Raw genomic sequence first — 23,725 nt, 5'->3', positions numbered from 1 at the left:
CCTCACTGCCAGCTAAGATGTCCTGCTGCTTTGTGTGTGAGTGAGGAGATGGAGCGAGTGCAGCGTGAGTGTGGAGATGTGCCTTCGCAGCACCATTTGGAGGTGGAGGGGCTGGATGTAAGACCTCCTTTCTTGTCAGCCTTGGCTAGGTGAACCCTCTGGCTGAACCGTCAAGGCTGTTCCTAAATTCTTATCCTGACTCCGAACATCTGTCCATCTTGCTTTTGGGAAAATCACCTGATTTGTATGCCTCCTCTGTAAAGGGAGGAGGATGGCGTTTCTGTCTAGCTTGTAAGCTCCTCTGGGCAGGGAGAGAGGGCCCTTTATATAAAGGAACCAGCATAATGAGGGTCTTGACTCCCGACTGCACAGCAGCTTGCTGGACCAAAGTGCTAAACACAACATCAAATAACATGTTGAACTTAAAAGTCCTGCAGCTTTATTAATTTTCCTGTTTTTCAGTTGCAAGGCACTATCTAATAGCAATAGTTAACAAATCAGCAGTGCTCCTAATCATGGGTTGGATCTCAAAAACTCTCCAAGGAAAAGTTTACATAAGACATTCAAACCTCTCAACCGTGCTCTGCAGTCTCTGCGCCATTGCTTCTCTAATATTGTTCTTTGACTCAGCATTTCCTCTCCTCTTCCTTGCCGTTCATCCTACCCCACTGACTGCCCCTCATACCTGACTAGCTAAATTTACCTTCACCCACAGCATCAAAGCAGTGCCCTTGCACCAGTGATGGCGATCAGCGCTCAGCTGTGAGCGACGTGGAGACCTCAGAGAGGGTCCATCCCCATGCGCTCTGTGGTACAGTCCTTTATGCCCATGTATGTCACCCCAACAGATGAAACAAAGACACAGCCAGTTTGCACCAGACATACTCCTCCCTCAGACTCTTATGGAGAACATAGCTACAGAGACCTCACCCTTTGCTGTGCTGTGTAGCATTTACTGGGGTTGCTATAATTAAGGATCTTTGATAAGATCTGCTTATATAACCATGGTGATTTGCGAAGTATAGGCATGGAAGTAGATTAGATGAGATTACTAGCTACAGCTCTGTTCTAATGTACACAAGTTGCCTTCTCTGATTAATTTTTTGATGTTACATCTTAAATTGGTTCTCTTTGCTCACGGTTGTGCCTTGTTCCAAGAGGTGTCAAGCAGAGAGCTGGTAAAATTGTTCAAAGGGTTTGCTGGCTGTGGATTACTAATTATCCCTACGCACGCACTGTTAGCAAAATCCTTTTAACCTGAGAAACCAAGTCCTGTGCACTGGCCTGGAACTCCAGGTACTTCTTTAATTAACACAGGGTTCTGAGCACCGGCAACAAGAAAATGCTATTTTCCAGTGAATGCATTAAGTACTTTATGTATGGACCCCCAGGATGTGTTTGTGTTTGTTTTAATCTCTTTTTTCTATATCCAAGCATTGCTGCCTTTTGTTCCACAAGCATTTTTTCTTCCCCTTTCCTCCTTGTCCTGCCTCTCTTAAAACTGGTTGCTTCCCTACCACCTTATTTTTATTCTCACCTCTTTATCTCCAAACCAAATCTGGGTGGCACCATTTTCTCCTCACCATGTGTTAGTTGGTATCCAGCAATGAGGTGGTATCCAGCAATGACACTGGGCTTAAGAAGGAAGACCAAAACAGAGGAAAGTTTGTGGCAGCATTTAACCCAATAGATTTAAGCAAGTTGGGATGAGGGAGTAACCTGCAGTAAGTCACTAACCTGAACAACCCTGTAGCAGTGGAGAGTATGTGCAAAGCCTGGGAACATATCCAAGCTGTGTTTCTCTCTCCTGAGTCCTGCAAATGTCCTCATTTAGATTTGGGAAAAATAAAATATGAAATAATGAGTAGTTATATGGAATTCTGCCTTTGATTCCTGCTTTTCTCTGGACACCCTTTCCTTCATGTCTCTTTTACTTTGCTGGCTCCTGTCTTCCCTCCCACCTTTCTAGCTGTGCTGTCAACATTAACTTCAAAGGGTCTTCTTCCCTCTCCCTCTCTTCTTACACTCCTTAGTTTCTGTCCCAGGTTCCCTTCTTTCTTCTAAGCTTGGCCCTGTATGCAAGGTGAAGTCACTGAAGGAAGCTGAGAAGGAACCTTTTATCCTCGCTGTGACACGTCCATGCGATGTTGCCTCCAGCGTTTGTTGGCTCTGTCCACACCGCTGCCCTTCTGTTAAGCAGATGCACTGCAGCATCTCTTTCTTCCAACAATGGTTCGGCTACAATGACACAAGGGAAGATATCCCACTTCTCAGATGATCAGTCACAAGACTGCTAACACCTCTTTGACACTGGATCAATTACAAGCTCATTGACATTGCATGAACTCGCACACAAAAAGATGTTTTGTTTCATTTCTTGATTCATTCTTAGATACCCTACAGAAGGAAGAAACATGCAAAAAGACTAGCTGCTATTACTGTACAAAGCACAAAGATATCTCCCCCTGACACACCACGGGTACCGTGCAGGCACAGCACCCTCCTGCTCTGGTGTGTCATGTTGACGGTCTTCTTGTCAGCATGTGCATGGCCAGGCTGAGCACAGGAGGAAAAGGGGGATGCCGAAAGAGGCAGAGGGTTATAAAGTTCTGGTGGGGGTGGACTCTGCTGCCCCCAGTGTAAGGGGCACCCCTGATACAGAGAACTGCTGAGAAAATGAAGAGCAAAATATGAGTAGGCTTATTTTTCAATAATTCTATGACCCGTAAGGTGTAGTCCTGGTCCTCGAACTACTGTCTCACAAAACTGAGAAAACATTAGTCAAGCACTCTCTACCCAGCCAACCATTACCAGCACCGTACCAATTCCACAAGCTACAAAGCAGAACTCTGTGCAATTTGCTCTTTCAGCTTGTACTCCTAACGAGTTATTTTAGGCACCTTCTTTCGCTGGAGGCATTGTAACACTTCTGCTTGTCAGGGACAAAGGCGTATTTCCAACACAGGAGCAGCTGTTTTGATTTGTTTTCTAATAGCATCCTCAGGTCAAGTTACGTGTCTGTGAAACATGGATCCCAGGGTCAGCAGACTTCAGCACAACAACTGACTTACAGAGTGTCCAAGTTAAAGACAGGCTTTGGAAAATGTTTCTTGCTCTCAGCAGTACACCACACAAGCTAGAGCAAAGGGAAATCTAAAGTGAATGGGGTCTTTACAAGATAAGGAGCGAGAACCCAGTGCATTTCAAGTAGTGAAAACAGATATTAATTCCTCAGGAAAAACATATTTCAACATGTTTTAGCTGAAGGCTTTAACAAAAACATTAAAGCAAAACCAGTGCAAGTTTGTTCTGCTTATTATGTAAAGTACATACTCCATGAACACACATTACAGGCTGCTTTCAGTTTATGAATGAAAATCATCAGGAACTTCTACTTTGTCAGAGCTCATTGCAGGCCACTGCAGTTGTAGTTCCCCTGACGGCTCAGGCTAGGTCAAGACTCACAGCAGGTTCCCACCAGGTGACTGAGCTGATCTAGCAGCACGCTGCTACTGAAAGGGGCTGTCCCACTCCTGCAGTCCTGATCCTCCCTCTCGCTAGCTCTGGCACTCACTGAACCGCTCAGTGAGCCAGTTCAGTTCACTACATGAACAGGAAATCACTCTTTTATTTGCAGGTTTGGCTTCTGCTGGTTTAGTGAGTTTAAACTGCAGTTGTAAGCCTAGGTGGGAGGCAGACCAACAGTGAGTAACGGAGGCAAAGAAAGTGCATCCTCTAACGCACTAACCTTATTGGGCATATACACTGCAAGGCAAAGCTAAGCAGCAGTACCTGTTCTCTGGCAACAAGATCTTCTGACTTTGCCAGGAATTTCTGCTTCTAACACCTGGATCACACCTGAATTTGAAGGGAAGCCGGGGAGTGCAGGAGGAAGGAGCGAAGGGAAGTTTGTCTGCACGCGGCAGAAGTTCTAGCGAAAAGCTTTTGTCATCTCAGTAAGGAGCAGTGGAGAGCAAGTGAACTTTACATCCCAAAAGAGTACGTACAGGAAGAACATGGCAGGACATACAGCGGTGCCACGAGGACTGTCCTTGTCCTGTGATGGGTCACAGCATCTTTGAATCAGCTCAAACCAATGGAGGAATTCCAGAGGATGTCACAGAAAGCAACTAAACTCCTTCATTGGGTGTAACTATTGTCGAAGTAGCGAAACGTCACTACAATTGCCATTCTATTTTTAAAGCAGATGCATTTTAAAATTTTTTTGTTGGAGTCAGACAGAAAAATAAACATTTAACTTACTTCCTCAGAATTGGACTTGCTGTTAAGTTTCAATTCTATTGTGTTATGGCACAACACAGCAAGCACTTGTGCTTGCGAATAGTCCTATGGACTACGACTGGGGCTGTGAACACTATGTGAAATAAAGCACATTTTTAAGTGTTTCAGGGAATTCCAAAATATCTAAGAGATGAATTTTACTTGTAATACACTGAGTTCTCAGTCTTGTTTTCTGCATCAAGAAAATGAGTAAGTTTGCTTTCCTGCCATGATTTTTAGACTGGAACACCACTTTTGTTGAAAATGCTTATCAGGCTGTATAGTATCAGTATCTTCCGTATGCGTTAGTATTCCACTTTCAATTTCAATTCGTTTGGTTCAAATTTGCAGGTTTTGGCCCACAATGAAGCTTCCCAAAATGATCAGGAAGAATTTGGTTCTACCCTCCACTCTGCTTTTAATTAAAATGCATGCTTTCTTTACAGCTTATCCAGCTTTTAAAGGCCTTCAGAGCCTGCACCTTCCTGCCCTTGAGCAATTACTTTATTCCAGCACTTGAAGTCACGGTAACAAAGGTCTAATTTGGATTTGTCAGAGTCCTTTGTACCGATGACTAATTGCGGGAAGACCCTTTAGCTCCTGAGCAGGATCCTTATTTTCTCTACAATCATACAAATGTCTCTTAATGCTGTGCCCCAGCAAGCCCTTCTTCCACGTCTGCCTTCAGTCATGTTTTTTTCAGACTGCCGCCTTTTGAGCTGTCACACCCTTTGGCCATGTGCTTCAGTATCCATCAGAGGCCTCTCAATTTCTTTGAACCATTGGCAAAGCTGTGCGTCTTTTGCTCTGAGCTTACCCTGGCAACATTCAGAACGAGCACAACACCCTGATGCCCACAGCACGCTGCGGAACGGGAGGAGTGCCTAACTAGGAAATCTGGGCACACATCTGGACACAGGGGCCCAGCACAATTCAGCAATTCCCCCGGCTGGACCACCGGGAGAGCAAAACGAGCGTTCCGACGGATACAACGCTCCCGACGAGATCCGTGCCAGTCTCCGGCGGGCACAACAGAGGCCTCCAGTTCCCGCAGGGCACTCCCCGTTCCGCCACAGGCCACTCGGTCCCCGGAGGGCAGCCGGCGCGCCTCTCCCGGACTCCCGGGGCGAACAGCACCGCATTTCCCCTCTGCTCTAGCGAAAGCAGGGCTCTAGGCCCGGCAGCAGCCGGACACCAGCCCGAAGGGCTCCCGCCGCCCCCGCTTCGCTCCGCTCCCAACGCGGCAACCCGGCCTCAGCCCCTGCGCATGCGCCGCAGCGGCAGCGCGCGCCCCGCCGGCGGGGGAGGGGAAGAGGCCCACCCCGCTCCCCCGATGAGGCGCTGGCGGCCCCGCGCGCATGCGCAAAGAGCCGTGCTCCCCCGCGCTCCCCCCTCCCCCCCCCGTGCAGCGCTCGGTAGAAGTGTTTCCGGCGCGGCGGCTGTGACGTGCGCGATCGGCGCCGGGCTGTCCGGCGGGCGGGCGGGCGGTGGGAGATGGCGGAGTATCTGGCCTCCATCTTCGGAACAGAGAAGGACAAGTGAGTGGCCCATCCCCGCTTCCAGCGCCGCTCCCGCCGCTTCGGCGCCCCCGGGGGGCTGGGGGGGGGGCGCCTCGAGGGAGGCCGGAGGCCGGCGGCGGGTTCCGCGGGGTGCGGGGAGGCGCAGCGCCCGCCTGGGCGGCCTGTTCCGACCGTGGCGGTCAGCCCCCCCCCTCCCCTCCTCCTTTCCCCCCCCCCCCCCCCCCGGTGGGGGACGCGGCCCGTTTCTTCCCCTCCCGCCTTAGGGGCCTGCGGCACCCGCGGGACCGGGGCGCGCGCCGGGGAGTTCCTCCCCTCCCCCACCCCTTCCCCGCCACCCCCGCGCGCTGGAACGTGGCGGCGCGCGGCCGCCGAGGGAAGAGGAAGCGAGGCGGGCGCGCTCCCCCCCCCCCCCCCCCGCAAGGCCCGCGGCGGCGGCCCCCTCCTCCCCTCCCCCTCCGCTGGAGCGCGCGTGCGCGCGCCGCCAGGGACGGGGAGGGAGGGAGGAGGAGGGGGGGCGCGCGCGCGCGCCCGCCCGCCCCCCTCTCTCTCTCTCTCTCTCTCCCCCCGCGTGGGGCCTGCGCGTGCCCGCGCCGCCGGCCCCGCCCATGCGCTTCCCTCTCCCCTCCCGGGCCGGGCTGGGTCCGTTCTCCTCGGGGACCTCCCTCCCCTCCTTCCTCCTCCTCCTCCTCCTCCCCCGGCCGCCATGCGGGTGTGCCCGCGCCTCGTGGCGCGTTGCCGTCCGTCCCCGTCCCCTCCCGTCCGTCCCCCCCCCCCCCCCGTCCTCCCTCTGCCCTCCCCCGCCCTCCCCTTCCCCCTCCTCCCGCGGCGGCTGCGCTTTTCTGGCGGCGGGCGGGAGCGGTCGGGGCCGCTGCGTGCCGAGCTTCCCGCCGCCACCGCCTCCTGCCAGAACGGGCCTCTTCTTCCCCTTTTGTTCGTGCCTCTGCGCCTCGCAGCAGCCCGAGAGCTTCCGCTCTGCTGCAAGGACAGCGACTGGTTATTTCTCCCCCCTCCCCAGGGTGCGGAGGATTTCCCCGACTGCTGCATCCTGATCCTCAGGCTTCTGCCTGCAGCCTTCCACGCGTCGGGAACGCCTCTAGTTTCTCTGGTTGTTGGAAGCATACTTAGAAAACCCTCCTAACGAAAATTTGGTCACCGTCGGCCTGACCAAACCAACGTGTTTTTCCACTCGTAAAAATGCAAGGGGGCATCGATGTGCTACTGGACTAAATTACTCTTGTCAGCCCCTGGCCGTGAGGCTTCTGTTTTCCTTCTACTTTGTAGTGCTACATGCCGGTTCCAATTCGCTCGTCTGTCAGAAAAGCAGCTTCTCTTGAGCTCTGCTACCGTAGATACATTAAGAACTACTCTCTGATATCATGCATTACCGTTTAACAGTATTAGTATATGCCCACACGGCAGGCATGAAACTCCTGTACTGGTTTTATTTTCTATTCAAAAAGCAAGCAGAACTCTCCAGAAAGTGTTGAAGGCGGAGGCACTATTGGAACTTTTATAGTTAGATTATTTTTTTTTTGTTTCAGGATAGAGTTCAGAAAGACAGTAAGTATATTGTAATGCTAAGTATGTATTCTCAAAAACATAATGAAGAGTAAGCATGTTACAGTTTTACAGTAGAATGTTTTGCTAGAGATCAGATATGCTTTAGTACTTTAATATTTCTCCCCGCTGTGAGTTGATGTTGGTTACACAGGATTGTGGAAAGAATTGGTGTTAACTATGAGCATGGGAATAATAATCTTTCTTCCAGGAGAATTCTTATGTTTCACTTACCCATGTATAGCCCATAATAGTGTTCTTGCCCTTCAGAATTTTGCATTCACTTTTCCCAGTCAAGGTAACTAAACTCCTTATGGTTTTCTTTCATCATTCCGTGTGAATTACAACAATATGTGAGAGTTTTACTGGCATTCCTAAATCAGCATAGTTTTGAAGGTGTCCTGAGATGACAGCTAATTCCAGAAAAGCTTGTGGTTTAAAAAAAATATTAAATGCTTCCTTTTAAAATTATTAACTACATTCATGGAAATGGCTTAAATAAAAGAATTTATTTTGCTTATGTGTAGTCTCTCTGTAACATGGTTTTTCTCTTACCTGAATTATTTCAAATATTGTGTTGGCAGCAGCCTGAGTTACCCTTAGAGTATAACTTTAAACAGGTGGTTTATAAAACATTAGGTAGGTGCAACTGTATCAGCTTTAAAGCAGGTATATTGCCTAGATTAGAGGGTTGCATGAACTAAGACACAACCATATAGCTCATAGTGTAACTTTTCAGACTGTTTTTCACATTATTTCCCATCCCATCACCCAGTGAAACCGATAGAAAGACAAGAATGGAAAACCAGAAGGGTAAAACAGGTGTGATCGCTTCTGTCTGCGGTGGTGTCATGAATGCGCTTTGGGTTTGAGTAGTGGGTGAAATCGATTAGATGACTTGCTGTTAAGTAGGGGTAAAGAGGAATGAATATAAACAGGCTTGCTGTAATACTTTCCTATGCTGTTTTGATTTATTGTTTTTCTATGTTATTTCTCCGCATCAAGATAAAGGCATTTAGGGCATATGTTTTGTTGGAATTGCATGTTAGTGTTTTCTATTCCAATATGTAACTACTTTGCTTTTTTTTTTTATTTGCAGAGTCAACTGTTCATTTTATTTCAAAATTGGAGCTTGTCGCCATGGAGACAGATGTTCTCGGTTGCACAACAAACCAACATTTAGCCAGGTTTGTTTTCCTTTTGTTTTCTTTCTTGTGGAAGTATATTCTTGCTTCTTTAAAATGTAGATTCTCAGATACAAGTGAATAATTACTGAGCTCCAGATTAACTAGTTCACTTTTGGCCCCAGTTTATACGGGTTTTTGGTTTTTGGGGGATATTCCATTTACTTCTCCCAGCATTTCTAATTATCTCCTGTCACCCTTAATGGCTGCAGGAAGCGATGCTGTTGTAAGCTTGCCTGTAGTAGAGACCAACCAGTGCTAACTTTCAGGTGAGTGTGCCTTCTCAGTGGTGTTTAGGCACTTAAACCATCCCAGGTCTTTTTAATCACAAACAATGTTCCACCTGTCTCAAAGGTGTGAACTTAAGTCTTTATGCATATAATAGAAGAAGACTAATTAATAAATAAAAGCAACTCGTCTGTCATTACATTCGCTCTCTGACCCAGGCTCTTAAGTTTCAAGAATAACTTGCATACTTCCTTTGAATGTGAAAGAATTGTTTCTTGAAAACAACTTGCCTGGTTGCTGAGGGTGTACATGTCAGTTGACTTGACAGATTATTTAATCTTTGGATATGTGAATATTGTTAGAGACATGATATGTGACTGCATGTCTGCCAGAAAAGGAAGGAAGAAAGAAAAAAAAAAGTGCAGTGGTGATAGGGTTTTTATTATTACGAGCTCTGTAGTTTTCAGAAATTATGTTCCTGGAGAACCGTATGCTTTGCCTCTTTCTATCACTGCTGATTGTCAAGGTATACAGGTAAATAGATTTCTTTGAGAATATTGTCTGTGATAAGTAGTGCCTACGAAAGTTGTTGCATTATCAGCAGTTTTACCTACAAAGCTAAAGTTTACGTAGCAGTGGAGTCCTCTGCAAGTTCATTTTAGCTGATATGGAGCAGAATTGATGAGAATGGTGGGCTGTTGTTGGTTTGGGGAGAATTAGGGAGGCAAGTACTATCTACATGACTGGAGTTCAGAGCGATGGTGCTCATGAAGTTAAACTTCACGAAGTGCGTGAGTGGGCAGGGGAAATTGTAGGGCAGACTGTCTAAGCTACTGATCGATAGGGACCATTGCTGGTACTTCATCTACAAAAACAGTCTTCCACTTCTGGGAATGTAATAATTTTTAGTGTAAGTATTGTATCGAAAAAAGAATAGTGTCCATTTTCAAAACTACTGTGTGTTGCTGACCTACGTGGAGAGCATGCTAAAATGTGATTGGTTGTTTAGAGACCTGAATTCAGGTCATTGGCTACTGGAAAAATTTCTAAATTAGACAACTTATACAGTAGTTGTCTTCAAGTTTAAAACAAACAAACAAAAAAACCCAAACAAACCAAAACAAACACAAGCTATGTCTTTTTTTACAATTTTTTTGTGCGCAACAAAGATTTCCTCTGTCAGTGCAGCCTTTAGAAACTGCAGCTAGCAAAGCTAGCTGAAGTGGGTCAGCAGGGCATGTCAAATTCATCCAGTGATGTCTGGGACTGCTACAGCATCACACCTGGCAGACGTGCTGTACTGTAACGTCTCTAACATACCTGGCAGACGTGTAGGGTTCACTACAGAAATCTTTATTTGTATGCAGATTGATAATCAGCTGTGATAGAAAATAGAACAGATACCTTACTAATGGGAAGTTACCGGCCCAGTATTTTTATCTTGTGTTGCTATTGCTGGTGCAGCTACTTTATAGAAGAGCTGTGTTACGAAAGGTCATGCAATCCCGGGTGATCAAATTACCACCAATCAGCAGAAACACTGTAACTATAAACATGTTTCTGGCTCTCTCCAATTGTAGGCTAAAACAGTTATTTTAAACCTGGGCCATGGAAGCACAAAGCTTTGGTTGGTATGATCATACCCATTGTAAAACAAGTGTGTGATTTTTAAATGTGATGTTACAGATTTTTTTACATGTTAAGTGGGCAGCTTATGTAGGTATGACATTGTTGGTCCTGTGACTTCTTTAAGCTCTGAATTCTTACTGTGACTAATAATAATGTGTAAGCTAAAATTATTTGGGGATTGCAATTCATACTAACTAACATTGAGCTTGTATTTTAAGTAATCAAATTTCAATTTTTGAGCTGCTTACAGTGATATGGACGTTTGGAATTTTTTTGTAATATTAGTTTACTAACTTAAACATGGTTTGTTTTTTCAGACAACTTGATTTTAAGAAGAACGGTACAAATGTAAGGTTTCAAGTCTGCCTGGGCTAATTCTTCAAGTAAAAAGCAGAAGGGCTAAAAGGATATTGTCCTTGTTTGAAGGATCGGAAACATGTGAACCTATGATGCTATTATATTATTTAAACAGAAATTCCACCAAGAAATTCCTGATGCACAAAACGAGACATAGCTCTTGCCTAAAAACCTTACTGTCTGGTGTAACTTTTTAGACTCTGTGGCATTATATATTACAAGCTGTGCACATAACGCTTTTTTTTTTTTCCCCCTAGACTTACAATAATGAATCTGGTCTTGAAAGTTAGGCATCTCCCTATCATGTAGTTTGATGTTTTAGGTTACTGTGCCTCACAACTCCCACTTTGAGGATAGCTATTGAGACAAATGCAGCTCTTTCTTGGTGGTTAATTAAAACTGTTTTCATAATATGATGGTCTGGATGCAATTTTGGAAGATATTCTGCAAATACAAAAGGAAGCCTTAAGAATAAAATATTACTTTTAGCTGTTTGCAAACAAGTTGTCTCTTTGCAATTGTCTATTATATGCACAGCAGCCAGTAGAATTCCCCTTTTTATTTTTTTTCCCCGCAGACCATCTTGATTCAAAACATCTATCGTAACCCCCAAAACAGTGCACAGACGGCTGACGGCTCACACTGTAAGTCCCACAGTTGGAGAAATTTTTTTAAAGAATGGTGTTAAAGAGCCCACTCCTAATTATGAGAAAATAATGTTGGCTTCTGAGCTGCTGACATAAAGCTGTTGCAAACAGGACAAGTGACGGAACTCTTCTTGCGCATAGATCAAGAACTTGTCAAATGTCTGCAATTCAGAATGCAGGATTGACTGCGTAAATTGGACTTGACGCAGATTCTCTTTTGCACTGCAGAGTGAAAGTTGATTGCTTAGTAACTGCATTTTTTAAAGGGTTAAACTGCAGACACTTCTCAAATTCTTGATTTAACAAAAAAAAAAAATAGGTGTATATATGATGTACGGTAAGTTTCCCAAAACTGTGGGTTTTCTTTCATCTTAACTTTTTTAGGAAAATGGAGATTTCATGTTATGCTGTAATTATTGTATTACTTCCTTTCCTGGGATTTTGCTACTTGGAAACCATTCAGTAAAACCAAATTCAAACAAATTATTATGCTTGTACTTTGAATACTGTTTGGATGCCATCTATTACATATCTGCCTGAAATCCTGCAAAACCCCTCTATAGTAATATGGGTGAATAAAAAAAAAAATACAATAATGGAGTATCATGAGATCTCTATTACTTACAGTGTTAGGTTGATTCAGAAAGGTCACCAGCTAAGTGAAAGTTCTCCTTTTTGGGAGAGAATAACCACCTCTCTTTCAGCACAGACTCGGCTAAAGCGACCCTAAAGGAAACCGGTTTCTTGTTAAAATTATTTTCCATAATATAAAGTTGTTGCGTTTTGTATTTCAGACCATTGCCCTCTTGAACATTTACCGTAACCCTCAAAACTCTTCCCAGTCTGCTGACGGTTTGCGCTGTAAGTTCATACAAGTTCCTTCACTGGTTCCCTGGGCTTGATTGTCAGAGCTCAGTGTCGACTTAAGCTGGTCTACCATTTTAGTTTAACAGATCAAACTGACCACGTTTCATTAAATGTGTCCAAAACAAACACACATGCACACAAAAAAAACCCAAACCCAACTTTTTTTGTCCCACTCACCTTCCTCCCTGCTCCCAAAACTATGAGGGGAATCTGAATACCATCTATTAAATCAAAAAGGGTTGAAATTGTACTTCCCCTGTAAAGCAGTCTTGGTTGCACTGCTTTCTTCCCTCTGCCTTTCTCCCTGCCAGTTGCCTGCATCCTAGGAATGCTTTTCTGTATGTTTTGTGCTATCCATTAGGTTCCACTTAAAAGAGCAGGACAATGACATGTTGACTTCATCCAGAACAAGTGTCCTGCTCTGTAGATGTTAGGAGAACTTGAATTTGAAACTTTTCAGACTGCATGCAGAAATTTATCCTAGGTTAATGCAGCTTCCATGTAGAGCCTACTTTGGAAGAAAACACTTTGACTGACAAACACTTCCCTGCTGGCAGCTATCCTTTTTGGATAGGTGCATGCTTAAAATTCTTTCCATGCTTTGAAAATTCAAATTCCAAAACCAAGTTGCATATTTACATAGGAAAATATATCTTTAAAAGTACTTTTGAGGAGGGGAAGGCATTTGGGTATGGTCATGAACAAATTTAATGACTCCTCATGAAGTAGGAATGGGCATAAGAAAACACACCTACTGTGAGACTGGCAGAAGTTAAATGACCAGGATTGTTGATCGGCGATTATTGATATATCATTGTGATTGAATTATCAATATTAGAATAAGATTTTTAAAAGAGAAAAAAAAAAGTTTTAGGACCAAAAAGGATTGGTGTTACTTTCTAACTAATATTTCTTGTTGAAGTGAATATTGACTGTGTGGTAATAAAGCTTTGTTTGGCTATTCCTTTTTTCGACTGTTGGATTATAGACTAGTTCAGATTAGTTACCAGCATTTGATTAGACATGCTTTGTAAAATCAGCCACTAACTTAAAAGTCAATGCTGTCTCTTCTGCTTCTAAAAGTAATAATGGCCCAATTAAGTAATTTGAGTTTTTTGTCACACAATTGAGCTAGATATGTAATGAGCTATGTAAGTTTGTCTAGATGCTTAAACAGTTCTATTGGTTTGTAGGCTTTCTTGTTGCGGATGCTTAGTAGTTAATGCTGTTTCAGTAAACCAAAAAATGTACAGTTGGGTATTTCCACTCTGCCCCTAAATTCTCAATGCGCTGGTAACTAATTTGCACAGAGTTACAGCAGTTTGGTCTGTGGAGCTGTTTAGATTGTACAGCTGCAAGAAAGAGTCTTGAACAGATTCTCTAGCGTTCTAAATGTTGGTATCCAACTCTAGTTTGTCTTGACAAGCGGGTAGCTATTTAACAGAGCCTAACTGTACCTTCTGTGGTAGAGCTGGAGCTCTGTTACCAGTAGGTTTGCTGAAACTCCTGGCTCCCTGGTTTTTCAATATTTGTCCCTACTTAAGTACTGCATGTATTTTAAATGGATAACTTGGGTAGCTATTTAATGCTTTTGTTGTTGTTGCTTAACTGTCTTCCTTTCTATTGCCGTCGTAGAGGATTAACCTTAGTTTTGAACAGCAATAGTTTTCCTGAGTATTTTAATTAGTAATTGGGCTTCTCAAGGTTCAGATACCAGTAGCCCTGGAATATGAATGTTTGTAAAGCCTGTGCATATGTATGCTTCCCACTTTAGAAGGACATTCAAGTAGTCTTTAACTAACTGTTGCTTATGATCTCCTAATTTGACAATGGAATCTCCTTATAAGTTTTTAGCACTTGTCCACCTGGTAAAAAGTAGTTATTCCCAGTATGGCTCACAGAGCCCCTGACATCTTTAAAAAAATATATCCTTAGGTATTAGTAAGCTGTTATCAGTGGTGTTGGCAGAACCTTGGGAATATAGTTAAGTATTAAACTGTCTAGAAATACTGGTTTAATGTTTGATATTCCTTAATCTGCTATATAACTGTGGGGAAGAAGAAAGTTCTTAAAAGCAAATGTTTCAAATGCAGAAACATCGTTAGCCTAAACTATATAACAAATGCCCCTTAGCCTTCTTCAGGAGGTGAGCTGGGTGGAAGAAAAGTAATTACAGTTCCAGAGAGTGTGGCTGGTTAATATTAGAGCCTTTGAAGAAAAATGTAAAGTTTGTCCAAATGGTAATATTAGCCAAATACAACTGAGCCCAAAGCATCTTTTTTTTTTTTTTTTTCATAGCAGCTAGAAGTGAATAAACTCAGCTTTGTTGGCTCAGTTTCTTGTCTTTCACGTTCTGTGAACTAGAACAGTAGTGTTTGTAATTTAAAGGCTAGAATATTTTTCTAGCATAAAATGCAGGGTTCATTTTAAAACTGCTCCGCTTGATCTTAATAAACCACGTAACTGCTGAAGAGCTAATACATTAGGCTTTAATGTATACAGCTTCATGTAGTTTAAAATGCTGTAGACTGGAAGAAATAAATGAAATTCATTTTTATATTCTTAATGCTTTGAAAAATCAGCCAAACTTACATTGTTTTTTATAGCAGCAGGCAAGCAGCGCTCATTTGTAAAGTCCAGCTTGGAGCATGAAAATAATCTAACCTGAATATATGGCTGGCTTGTCTTGCACTAAAAGGTGTTCTGCAGGACTACAGAAAAATTAAGTGACATTCAAAATTAAACTAGAAGATTGCTCTCTACTGCAAAGCACTATGGTACCCTTCTTTGAGGGCACTGAGAAAAGTGTGTCATTACAATAACTATTTTGAGCAGATTTAAAAAAAATATTCTGGGCTATGTTACATTGTGAACTCTCAAATTCTAGTGTATATGCTGGAGAGGTGGACATGTTAAAATGAAATTCTGCCTTTAGGGAGAGGAACACTAAATTGTAATAATGCTTTAAAATATGCGAATGTAACAAAGCACTTGCCTTCTGTTTAGGTAAAAATGTTGGCAGATAGAGGGTGGGACTGTACATTTAATTTAAGTGATATTTCAAAGTAATTCCTTTCCCCTTTCTTTAAATTTGTGGCATACAAGTTTGGCTCTGATTAAAACTTGTTTTGATTTGATCATGTCAATGTAATGTTTTGACATATACTTTGGGGACTCAAAGCTCTTCACACATAATTATTTTTAATATTCCTATTAGTTAGCTCCATGCTATATGGTGTCTTATGCTCCAGACGGCCTCTCTAGATTGTTTTGTAGTATGATCAAAATCTCTTCTTCCTTATTTGTAGGCTCTAATCGATATGACTCTTGATTTTTACAGGTGCTGTGAGCGATGTTGAGATGCAGGAACATTATGATGAATTCTTTGAGGTACGTAAAACATGTAAAAATGCATTAAAATGTTCGTGGATTTGTCAACACAAATAAGTTAGATGGATTCAGTGTACAGCACAATTAGATGGATTCAGAGAAAAGCGCTTGTTTCCTCAGGCGTTTGTATAAAACTTACAACTTTCAATGCTAAATATTTCCTGGTATAACCTTTATTTAGTTTGGCTTTAACTTTACTGTTTATAATAGGCTTTGTTTAAAAATCAGCAACTTAAGCAATGTAGCATTTTGATTCCATGATCCCCTCCTTTCCTGTAAATTTAAAATATACTTAATTATTTGTATAGATGCAAATTAAGTAAAACTATAGCATCAAGGCTTATATGTAGTGTTTTCAGTGCATCTTATGTATTCTGTAAAAACTGTATGCATAATGTTTTCCATAGCTTTTTATTGTATCTTGTTAGTGCTGTACTTACAGATGGACACAGTACAGGCCAAGCAAGTACTAATTTTAAAATCAGAAATGTAAAAAAAAAAGGGGGTTTGTTTTGCCTTTTTTTTAAGAAAGGCCTTTTGTGCTTACTAACAGCTAAATGCAGTACTTCCTTACTTACAACTAATGTGCTGCAAACTTTTAATTGGTTGCTTTGTGCTTAGGAGGTCTTCACAGAAATGGAAGAAAAATATGGTGAAGTTGAGGAGATGAATGTTTGTGATAACCTTGGTGATCATCTAGTTGGAAATGTATACGTAAAGGTAGGATAAAGAGAGACATGTTTATATAATCAATAGGGGTGGTATTGACTTATAATTTTAAAAGCTACTGTATGCTTGTAGATTTTGCAAGAGTAGCTCTTCAGGATACAAACTGCTCTCCAACTTCACAATATGAAGTAGAAAGTGTGAAAATGTGAATGGGATCTGAAAGAAATTTTACAGAGATGATGAGAAGCTTTCTTGATAGTGAAAATCTGTGTCATTTTCATAAAGATTAACACTTTTTTTTTTTACATTGTTATAAACAGTCACCACTGCTGGATTGTTTAGTTTGCCAGGATTAATTTGGGGTCTGTCTTCCCATCACACTGCCTTTTAAGCACTTCATTATGAGCAAAGGTTAATTTGCAACAGGTGTGTTTATTTTCAACAGGTGCATTTATTTTCTAACTTCCCAGTTAAAGAAAACATCTTGTAAACAAGTTAATTTGGCAGTAGCTGGGTGGTTTAAGGTGCAAACTGGAGCACTTAAGTTTAGCTCTTAAAAGTATTGGTATCTTTTGAATAATGAGTACAGAGTTGTCACCTGCAGAAATTATATTGTGTCTGCACAGTGTTGGAGAGGTGTGAGAGTCTGAATATTTTTACTGTACATTCCCTTAACTGCAAAGTATTTTCATACCTAAAATTCTCAGCTGTGTAGGTCATAATCAGAAATAAGTTGGTTTTAAATTTGAAATTCCTTTTCACAGTAAAACACCTGCAAATTTTTAAATTTTACATTCATCATAAAACAGGATCAGATTTTTGTAAATTCTAATCTAAATGAGAGCTTCAGTTCTTATGCAGATTTCTCTTAAATGTCATATCTTTTAATACAAGCCACAAAACTTGAAAGACCAAATAGAATAATAAAGAGAAGATGTCAATGTTTTGATTAGCTCTGAGACCTGATTAATGAAAAGCTAGCATCTTTACCCTTGATTTGATGGACTATCCCAAGAACTGTGAAGTAGCTTCTAGTTTGATTACTAGTCCTAAGCCTCAGATACTGCATAATTGATTTGATAGGAATCTTTGATCTACTTCTGTTGCTTCTCTGTAATGTGAGAAAATGTTAATTTTGCTTTTAGTTTCGCCGTGAAGAAGATGCGGAAAAGGCTGTGATTGACCTGAACAATCGCTGGTTTAATGGACAGCCCATTCATGCTGAGCTTTCACCTGTGACTGACTTCAGAGAGGCCTGTTGCCGTCAATATGAAATGGGGTAAAAAGTGACTCCCTCTTTGCCAATGACAGTATCTTTGAAATCGTTGCACTGACAGGGTGATTGCTTGGCTGTGGCTTTTATGTGTAGGAAGAAAACCACTTCAGACGATGTTAAGATGGAGGACCTGCAGTAAACCTCTTGGCTTTTGCCATCTTTTTAGGATTTTGATCTAGGGAGTCAGTGTCAGTAAATGATGCTTGCAATTAATGGGTTTTAATGCTAGATGTGATTAACTAACTTTTAGATGGCTAGATGTCCCCTAAGGCTTAGGGCAAACAGATACAGTGTAGAGCTGGGAATTTTAACTGTCTGTCTTGAATTCTGTTTCAGAGAGTGTACACGAGGAGGTTTCTGCAACTTTATGCATTTGAAGCCCATTTCTCGAGAGTTAAGACGTGAGTTGTATGGGCGGCGTCGTAAAAAGTAAGTTTGCTTTTAAACACGATTAAAACAGGTAAATTAAGGATCAGTTGCTGAAAATTCTGAAGGCTAATCTTTAAACTTAAGTCCTCTCTTGTTTTTTCTAATGCAGTTCTGACACATGCCAATGAAAGGGCATCATGTAAAGCTGGCAATTGGCCAGTTTAGAACAAAGGAATAGGTTTTTGTTAAAAAAAAAAAGTTAAGGTGCTTGCTCTGCAGTGCTGTGGGTGCTGAAGGGTGATGTGGCTTTAAGAGAAGGCAGGCTTCAAGAAGAATATTGATTTGGTTACTAAGTACATAGGACCTACCTGTGGTTCAAATCTCCAAACTGCGAACTTAGAGGCAGACATTATTTGGAAGAAGTATTGCTTTATGCCTTTTCTCTACTTTATTCTCTTCTAAATGTATTTGCTCATGACCTCTGTTAGAAGCAGGCTACTTGGCTAATGGGCATTTTGGCAGGATCAGATTGGCCACTTTCAGCATAATGCACAATCAAGCATATCTATAGATTATATTCAGGACTCAACCTTATTTAACAGTTAACAGCTAACTTTTCTAGCCTGTATTCATTCCTTAGTGTTAGTAATAGGCAGTCACTGTTAACACTAGCCTCACAGTGTGACCCTTCTTGATAGGAATTCTTAGTAAGCCAAAGGAATAGTGATATTGCTTAATGGCAAAAAAAAAAAAGATTGTAATAAATACATTTTATTTATTTATATTAAATTACTTATTAAGGTACCTTGTAGAAAGGCTTATACCACTGCTGTTACTATGATACCTGTCTTGTGGATGGTTCACTTTGAGCTGGATTCAATCTGCTTGCTTTTAGGACCTTGCTGTTTAGGATAGGCATATAACATTATCGAGTTTCTTTTTATCTAGAGCACAATTTTGTAGGTTTCCTTCAATCATAGAAGGAGCCTGGGATTATGAACATGTTTTTTCTATAAATGTCTCTAATTGGCAGTGTCTTAGAATTTGTGAGGATGAATTTAACTTTGGAAAATGCAGATTGTGTTGTTTAGGCATGTGTATTTGTGCCTAAATACTTACTAAAATATCCCAATTAAAACTAATTTAAACTGAAATGTAAGCTTTTAAGACATTTGATTAATGAAAAAGGCTCTTGTATTAGGCTTTTGGTCATTTTTATGACTCTGGATCTCTCAGATGTAGTAACACTAATTAAAAGGTATCACCTTTTATTGCAAGAAAGATCAGACTTGTGTGTTTGGCTTTGGAATATGATTGTTTTATCCATAGCCCAATTTCAGTCTGTGGTAAAACAGAATAGCTGAATCCTCCATCCAGTTTTGTCTTTATTGGCACTATTTAAATTCTTCGTGCAGCTAAAGCTGTCACAGGTTAGCAGTAAGGTTTGTTATAAAAAAATTGGTTCTTGTGTCGGTGGGGTTTCACAGGTAGATCGTATAAACTAGACTGACCTAAAAGTAGTTCTACACAGAATGAAATACATAAGGGCTTTTTTTAGTAGAGAAAAGGAGGGTAAACCAGAACTTTCGAATAACAGGTTAATTCTGGACAGCTTGGTGGTATGCAAGAGTTATGTCTGTGTGTCCGTCATAGTAAAATGCCCAGAGAAGTTGTGGATGCCCCATCCCTGGAAGCATTCAAGGCCAGGTTGGATGGGGCTTGGAGCAACCTGGTCTAGTGGAAGGTGTCCCTGCCCATGGCAGGGGGGTTGGAACTAGATGATCTTTAAGGTCCCTTCTGACCCAAACCATTCTACGATAAAATTTGTCACCACACACTTGCACCCCGAAACATCTCACTATGGAACAACATTCTGCAAACTTAAGACTTGTAAGCATTCATTTCCCAGAGCTTTTTAGTTCTGTAATTTTGACACCTATTTAAAACTGTACTGTTTACCTGTTTTATAAAATTGACTTTTCTAAAATGCTTAAAAACATTCAAACCACTCTTTTCCTTGACAAGTGCCATGTAAGCTGTAAATCCATGGTAGCTGTGTTAGCAATACATTCTGGGTGGTTTTAGCTTTCTTCCTGAATTTAAGTCATTGACCTGAGAGGCAGGGAAGATTATTTGCAAATGCTGGTGGCTTTTGGTGGGGGTGAGGGGCAGAAGGAAAACAACAAACCACAAAAGAAAAAAAAGAGCACCGAGTTGTAACTGCTAGTTAATGCCATTGATTTAATAGGAGTGGACTTACAGCTGTAGGCTTTTGGTGTGTGTTGTTAAGAGCTATTCATAACTGCAAAAGCAGGTGTCCCCTTCTCTTGCTTCTTTAATTAACAGCTGTGTAACAGTGCATTTGGTTCCTCTACATGCCTTCCCTTAAGTTTTGCACATCCATTGTAATGGATGACTGGCAGTGAACAGTGGAGTCTTTCAACAGTATGTGTTGACTCCTCAGTATTAAGTTTGTTCAGTTTGTAAATACATGGTTTCACAGCCTGAGTGCCAATTTACCAGTCCTTCTAATGCCACATCATCTTTCTTCTCCCTCATTACTTGTCCTTAAGTGTTCCACTGTGTGGTACTGCAAGTAAATTGCCGAATGTGATGAAACAATAAAGTGTTCAAACTTTCTTTGAAGGCATAGATCCAGGTCAAGGTCCCGTGAACGTCGGTCTAGATCCAGAGATCGTGGTCGTGGAGGTGGTGGTGGTGGAGGAGGAGGACGTGAACGTGATAGGAGGCGGTCAAGAGATCGTGAAAGATCTGGTCGATTCTGAGCCATGCCATTTTTACTGTATGTCTGCTAGAAAGTGTTGTAGTTTGACCAAACAAGTTCATAATGAGATTTTTTTTAAAGATGGGCTTCTGAATAAAAAATTTGTAGTGATACAGTATTCTTTGTGTAACTTGTTTCTTGTGGGGGGAGTCTTTTTAACTGTCATTCCTCTATCTTGACAAATACCTGGATTAACTATGCCTGAGGGAAAGGTGGTAAATGTATTGGAGAAGCGCCAGTTTTTGTTTTGGTTTTTTTTTTATTTGGGTATAATTTGAACTGTTGATGAAAATGTGTGTGTATATAATATAAAATATTATATACATAGTAAAAATAATATACTGCTTAAGAAACAGTTACATAAGTTTCCCTTTTCTGCTATGCTGTCTGCTTATTTAGGTTAGTTTAGGCACATTTAAAAGGAAGGCTGTGCGAAACGCATTTATTTACCAAGTAGAAATGCTTAGTTACAAAAATGTATGTTTGTTTGTTACCAGAAGTCTGTGCTCTGTCTTTCAATGTGACTGTGGCATTTACAATAAATCCAATTTCTTGGTGTAAAATCTAGAGCCTATTTTCTAAGCACTCTGGAGTAGTAGAGCTGCTACTCCTGGATGTGCCAGAGTTCATAGTTCAATTTTTTTTTTATGATTCCTGACTAAATTCCTTGTCTTTGGCTGGAAAGAAAGTTGCCTAGTGCAGTATGGAAAAAAAAGTAGTATTTTTATTGCGATGATTCATAATAGGCAGGTGAGGTTTTTAAAAAAACTCATGCTCCATGCAACATGATACATAAGATCTATTGAAGGAAATGCAAGGTCCTAAATACAAGGACCAAATTTCTTAACAGGCCGATTATTTTTTTTTTTTCACTCTATGTTCTCCTAGCTGTCATTTAATGAAAAGCATTTTGTTAACATTCAGGGCATAGGAAACTAATTGGATGCTAGTGGAAAAATATTTTTTTTCCACCTTTACTTGCTTTCTGATAGTCTGAAGGGCGATAAAGGCTGATGGATAGATGGCAGTTTTTCACAAACGACATCTTTCTTCTGTCTTGAGTTTTAATTGAATTGCACAGTAGCTATATATCACAGCTTGTGTATCTCATAAGGAGTTAAAGCTCAATTTGAAATATCGCTGGAACATCTTGAGAGAATTTGTACAACGGCTGACTTGCAGTTTAACTTCATTCATGTCTGCTTTTATTCAAAGTGTAATGTAGTAAGAAATTTTGGTCAGTGGTCATATTTCTGCAAGACACAACTTTATGTACGTGAAGCTACATAATACAATATAGCTTTCCAATGGGGGAGAGAATTTACTAGTGCTTTTTTAGTCATGAATCAGATAACTTGCTAAATGAGAAATCTGCTCTTTGATTATTATTATTAAAAAAAAAAAAGGAAATAAATAGAAATGATGTGGAAGCATTACATAGCCAGATTAACAAACCAGCTTCTCTCTGTCCCCAAAATAAGTATAAAGCCATTTTGCTCACTGGAACTTGGAGTTGGCAAACATAATATCGAAAAATGAGCTTTTCTAAATGAATCTGCTTTGCCTCTTACAACTAAATTCTTGCACCAATTCAGTTTGAATTTATTTTGTTCACATTGGATGTTTTGTCCAACCAGATTTTGGAACTTATTTTGCCAGTAACCTTTGTAAAGAAATGCATCACTCTATGTGAGGATGGCTTGACTGCTTATGTTTTGTTGCAAGTACATAAATTAAATTATGCTTTCTTTTCACTGGAAGAAATTGAGCAGTGCCTGGCAATAAATGGCTAAACTGAAACCTGTGGTATTTCTGCTAGGCATTAGGAATTTAACTATGATAATTTAGTTCTTGCAGTTCACAGGATATTAATCCAGTTCCATTTCCTCTTTAGTGAGATTAGGATTATTAGTGAGCTAATTTAAATCTCATGCTCAAGAAAGTGAGGATAGTATTTCTGGGGTTTTTTTAAAAACAGTGACTAGTATAATGTGGATACTATTTAAAAAGGCTTAAGATCATTTTTACACAGATTAATGATACAAGCAGATTTGCTCTATAAACAAGTTAGTTTTAAACTAGTGTAAATGTGTCCCTGTAACAACTTTCATCTGTTTTATCTAAACCCTCTTAAACTGCAGGTATATTTTTATGTGAACAGATAGCAGAAGGTGATTTCTCCCTCTCTCCCCAGTACAGTTTTTCTGAAGAAAGCACTCTTGAATTCCACCAAATGCATCATTTTATGGTCTGATTGCACAGCTACCCAAAAATTAACCATGTAACTGGAATATGTCAAAATGGGCACTAAAAGCAATGGATTTTACTGGATACTCGAAGGAAAAACTTGGTGCATTGATCATTACCTGATCGTGTAATGATTACCTAGTGACAGCATTCAACATACAAACTAAGCTCATGACATATCTTCAGTTAGGTTCACCAGTAGAATTCATCAAACTTGAAATGTAAACTGCACAAATTTGGCTGAACACTTCTACATGGTAGTCCAAACTATTGGTTTACCAATACAAACCAAGTGGTCATCCTACCTCCCCCTTTGATTGTTGCTCCCAATGTCTTAGAGTAAAATTTTTTTTTTCCCCTCCTTCCCAAAGGTACCTACTTCTCACAAATACTTCATTGTTGACTCTCCTGTTAAACAGTGGATCTTAATTTATGGAATTCCTTTACCTCAAATAAGTGACAGCATACAGTATTTTCTGAAGTCTGAGTCAATTAGGTTGAAACTGTTAATCCCAAGTGGCTTCCTCTTATTTGTATTTGGCTCTTATTCTGTGAAAATGCTGCTTGTCCATGAGTATGATGTATGTTGAGACTGTAAAACCAAATGGAGAAAACTTGTTCAAAATAAAGCCTTTTTTTATAAGAATCTGACAAAAATTATCCCTTTCTTTTAGATGGGATGCTGCTCCTTAAATGACTAATGAAGACATAGAGTACAT

At 41.0% G+C, this 23,725-nt stretch overlaps 1 protein-coding gene across 9 annotated transcripts; it reads left to right on the top strand.

Moving 5' to 3' along the window:
• The first annotated feature begins 5,722 nt into the window (after positions 1–5,722).
• On the top strand, positions 5,723–23,663 carry U2AF1 (U2 small nuclear RNA auxiliary factor 1). Of its 9 annotated transcripts, XM_049834772.1 has the most exons (11): positions 5,737–5,819; positions 6,817–7,361; positions 8,458–8,545; positions 8,755–8,811; positions 10,717–10,747; positions 11,334–11,400; positions 15,611–15,660; positions 16,282–16,380; positions 17,475–17,608; positions 17,942–18,034; positions 20,622–23,663. In XM_049834772.1, exons 3-11 carry the CDS (start codon positions 8,499–8,501, stop codon positions 20,758–20,760), a joined length of 717 nt encoding a protein of 238 aa, XP_049690729.1. In that variant the 5' UTR covers positions 5,737–5,819; positions 6,817–7,361; positions 8,458–8,498; the 3' UTR covers positions 20,761–23,663. The 9 variants fall into 9 exon arrangements, with proteins under 9 accessions (XP_049690732.1, XP_049690731.1, XP_049690730.1 ...); XM_049834773.1 differs by lacking the exon at positions 6,817–7,361 and having other exon boundaries at positions 5,724–5,819; XM_049834776.1 differs by lacking the exon at positions 8,755–8,811.
• The last annotated feature ends 62 nt before the right edge of the window (positions 23,664–23,725 follow it).

This window comes from Accipiter gentilis, chromosome 32 (genome assembly GCF_929443795.1).
Source record: "Accipiter gentilis chromosome 32, bAccGen1.1, whole genome shotgun sequence".
In the NCBI taxonomy this organism is placed as follows: domain Eukaryota; kingdom Metazoa; phylum Chordata; class Aves; order Accipitriformes; family Accipitridae; genus Astur; species Astur gentilis.
This window is presented reverse-complemented; position numbering and strand designations above follow the sequence as displayed.

Coding starts and splice junctions, on each gene's coding strand:
- U2AF1 (XM_049834773.1), top strand. CDS start 8,499: ATGGAGACAGATGTTCTCGGTTGCACAACAAACCAACATTTAGCCAG. Junction 17,609..17,941: donor TGCCGTCAATATGAAATGGG/GTAAAAAGTGAC, acceptor ATTCTGTTTCAG/AGAGTGTACACGAGGAGGTT. Junction 18,035..20,621: donor TATGGGCGGCGTCGTAAAAA/GTAAGTTTGCTT, acceptor CTTTCTTTGAAG/GCATAGATCCAGGTCAAGGT.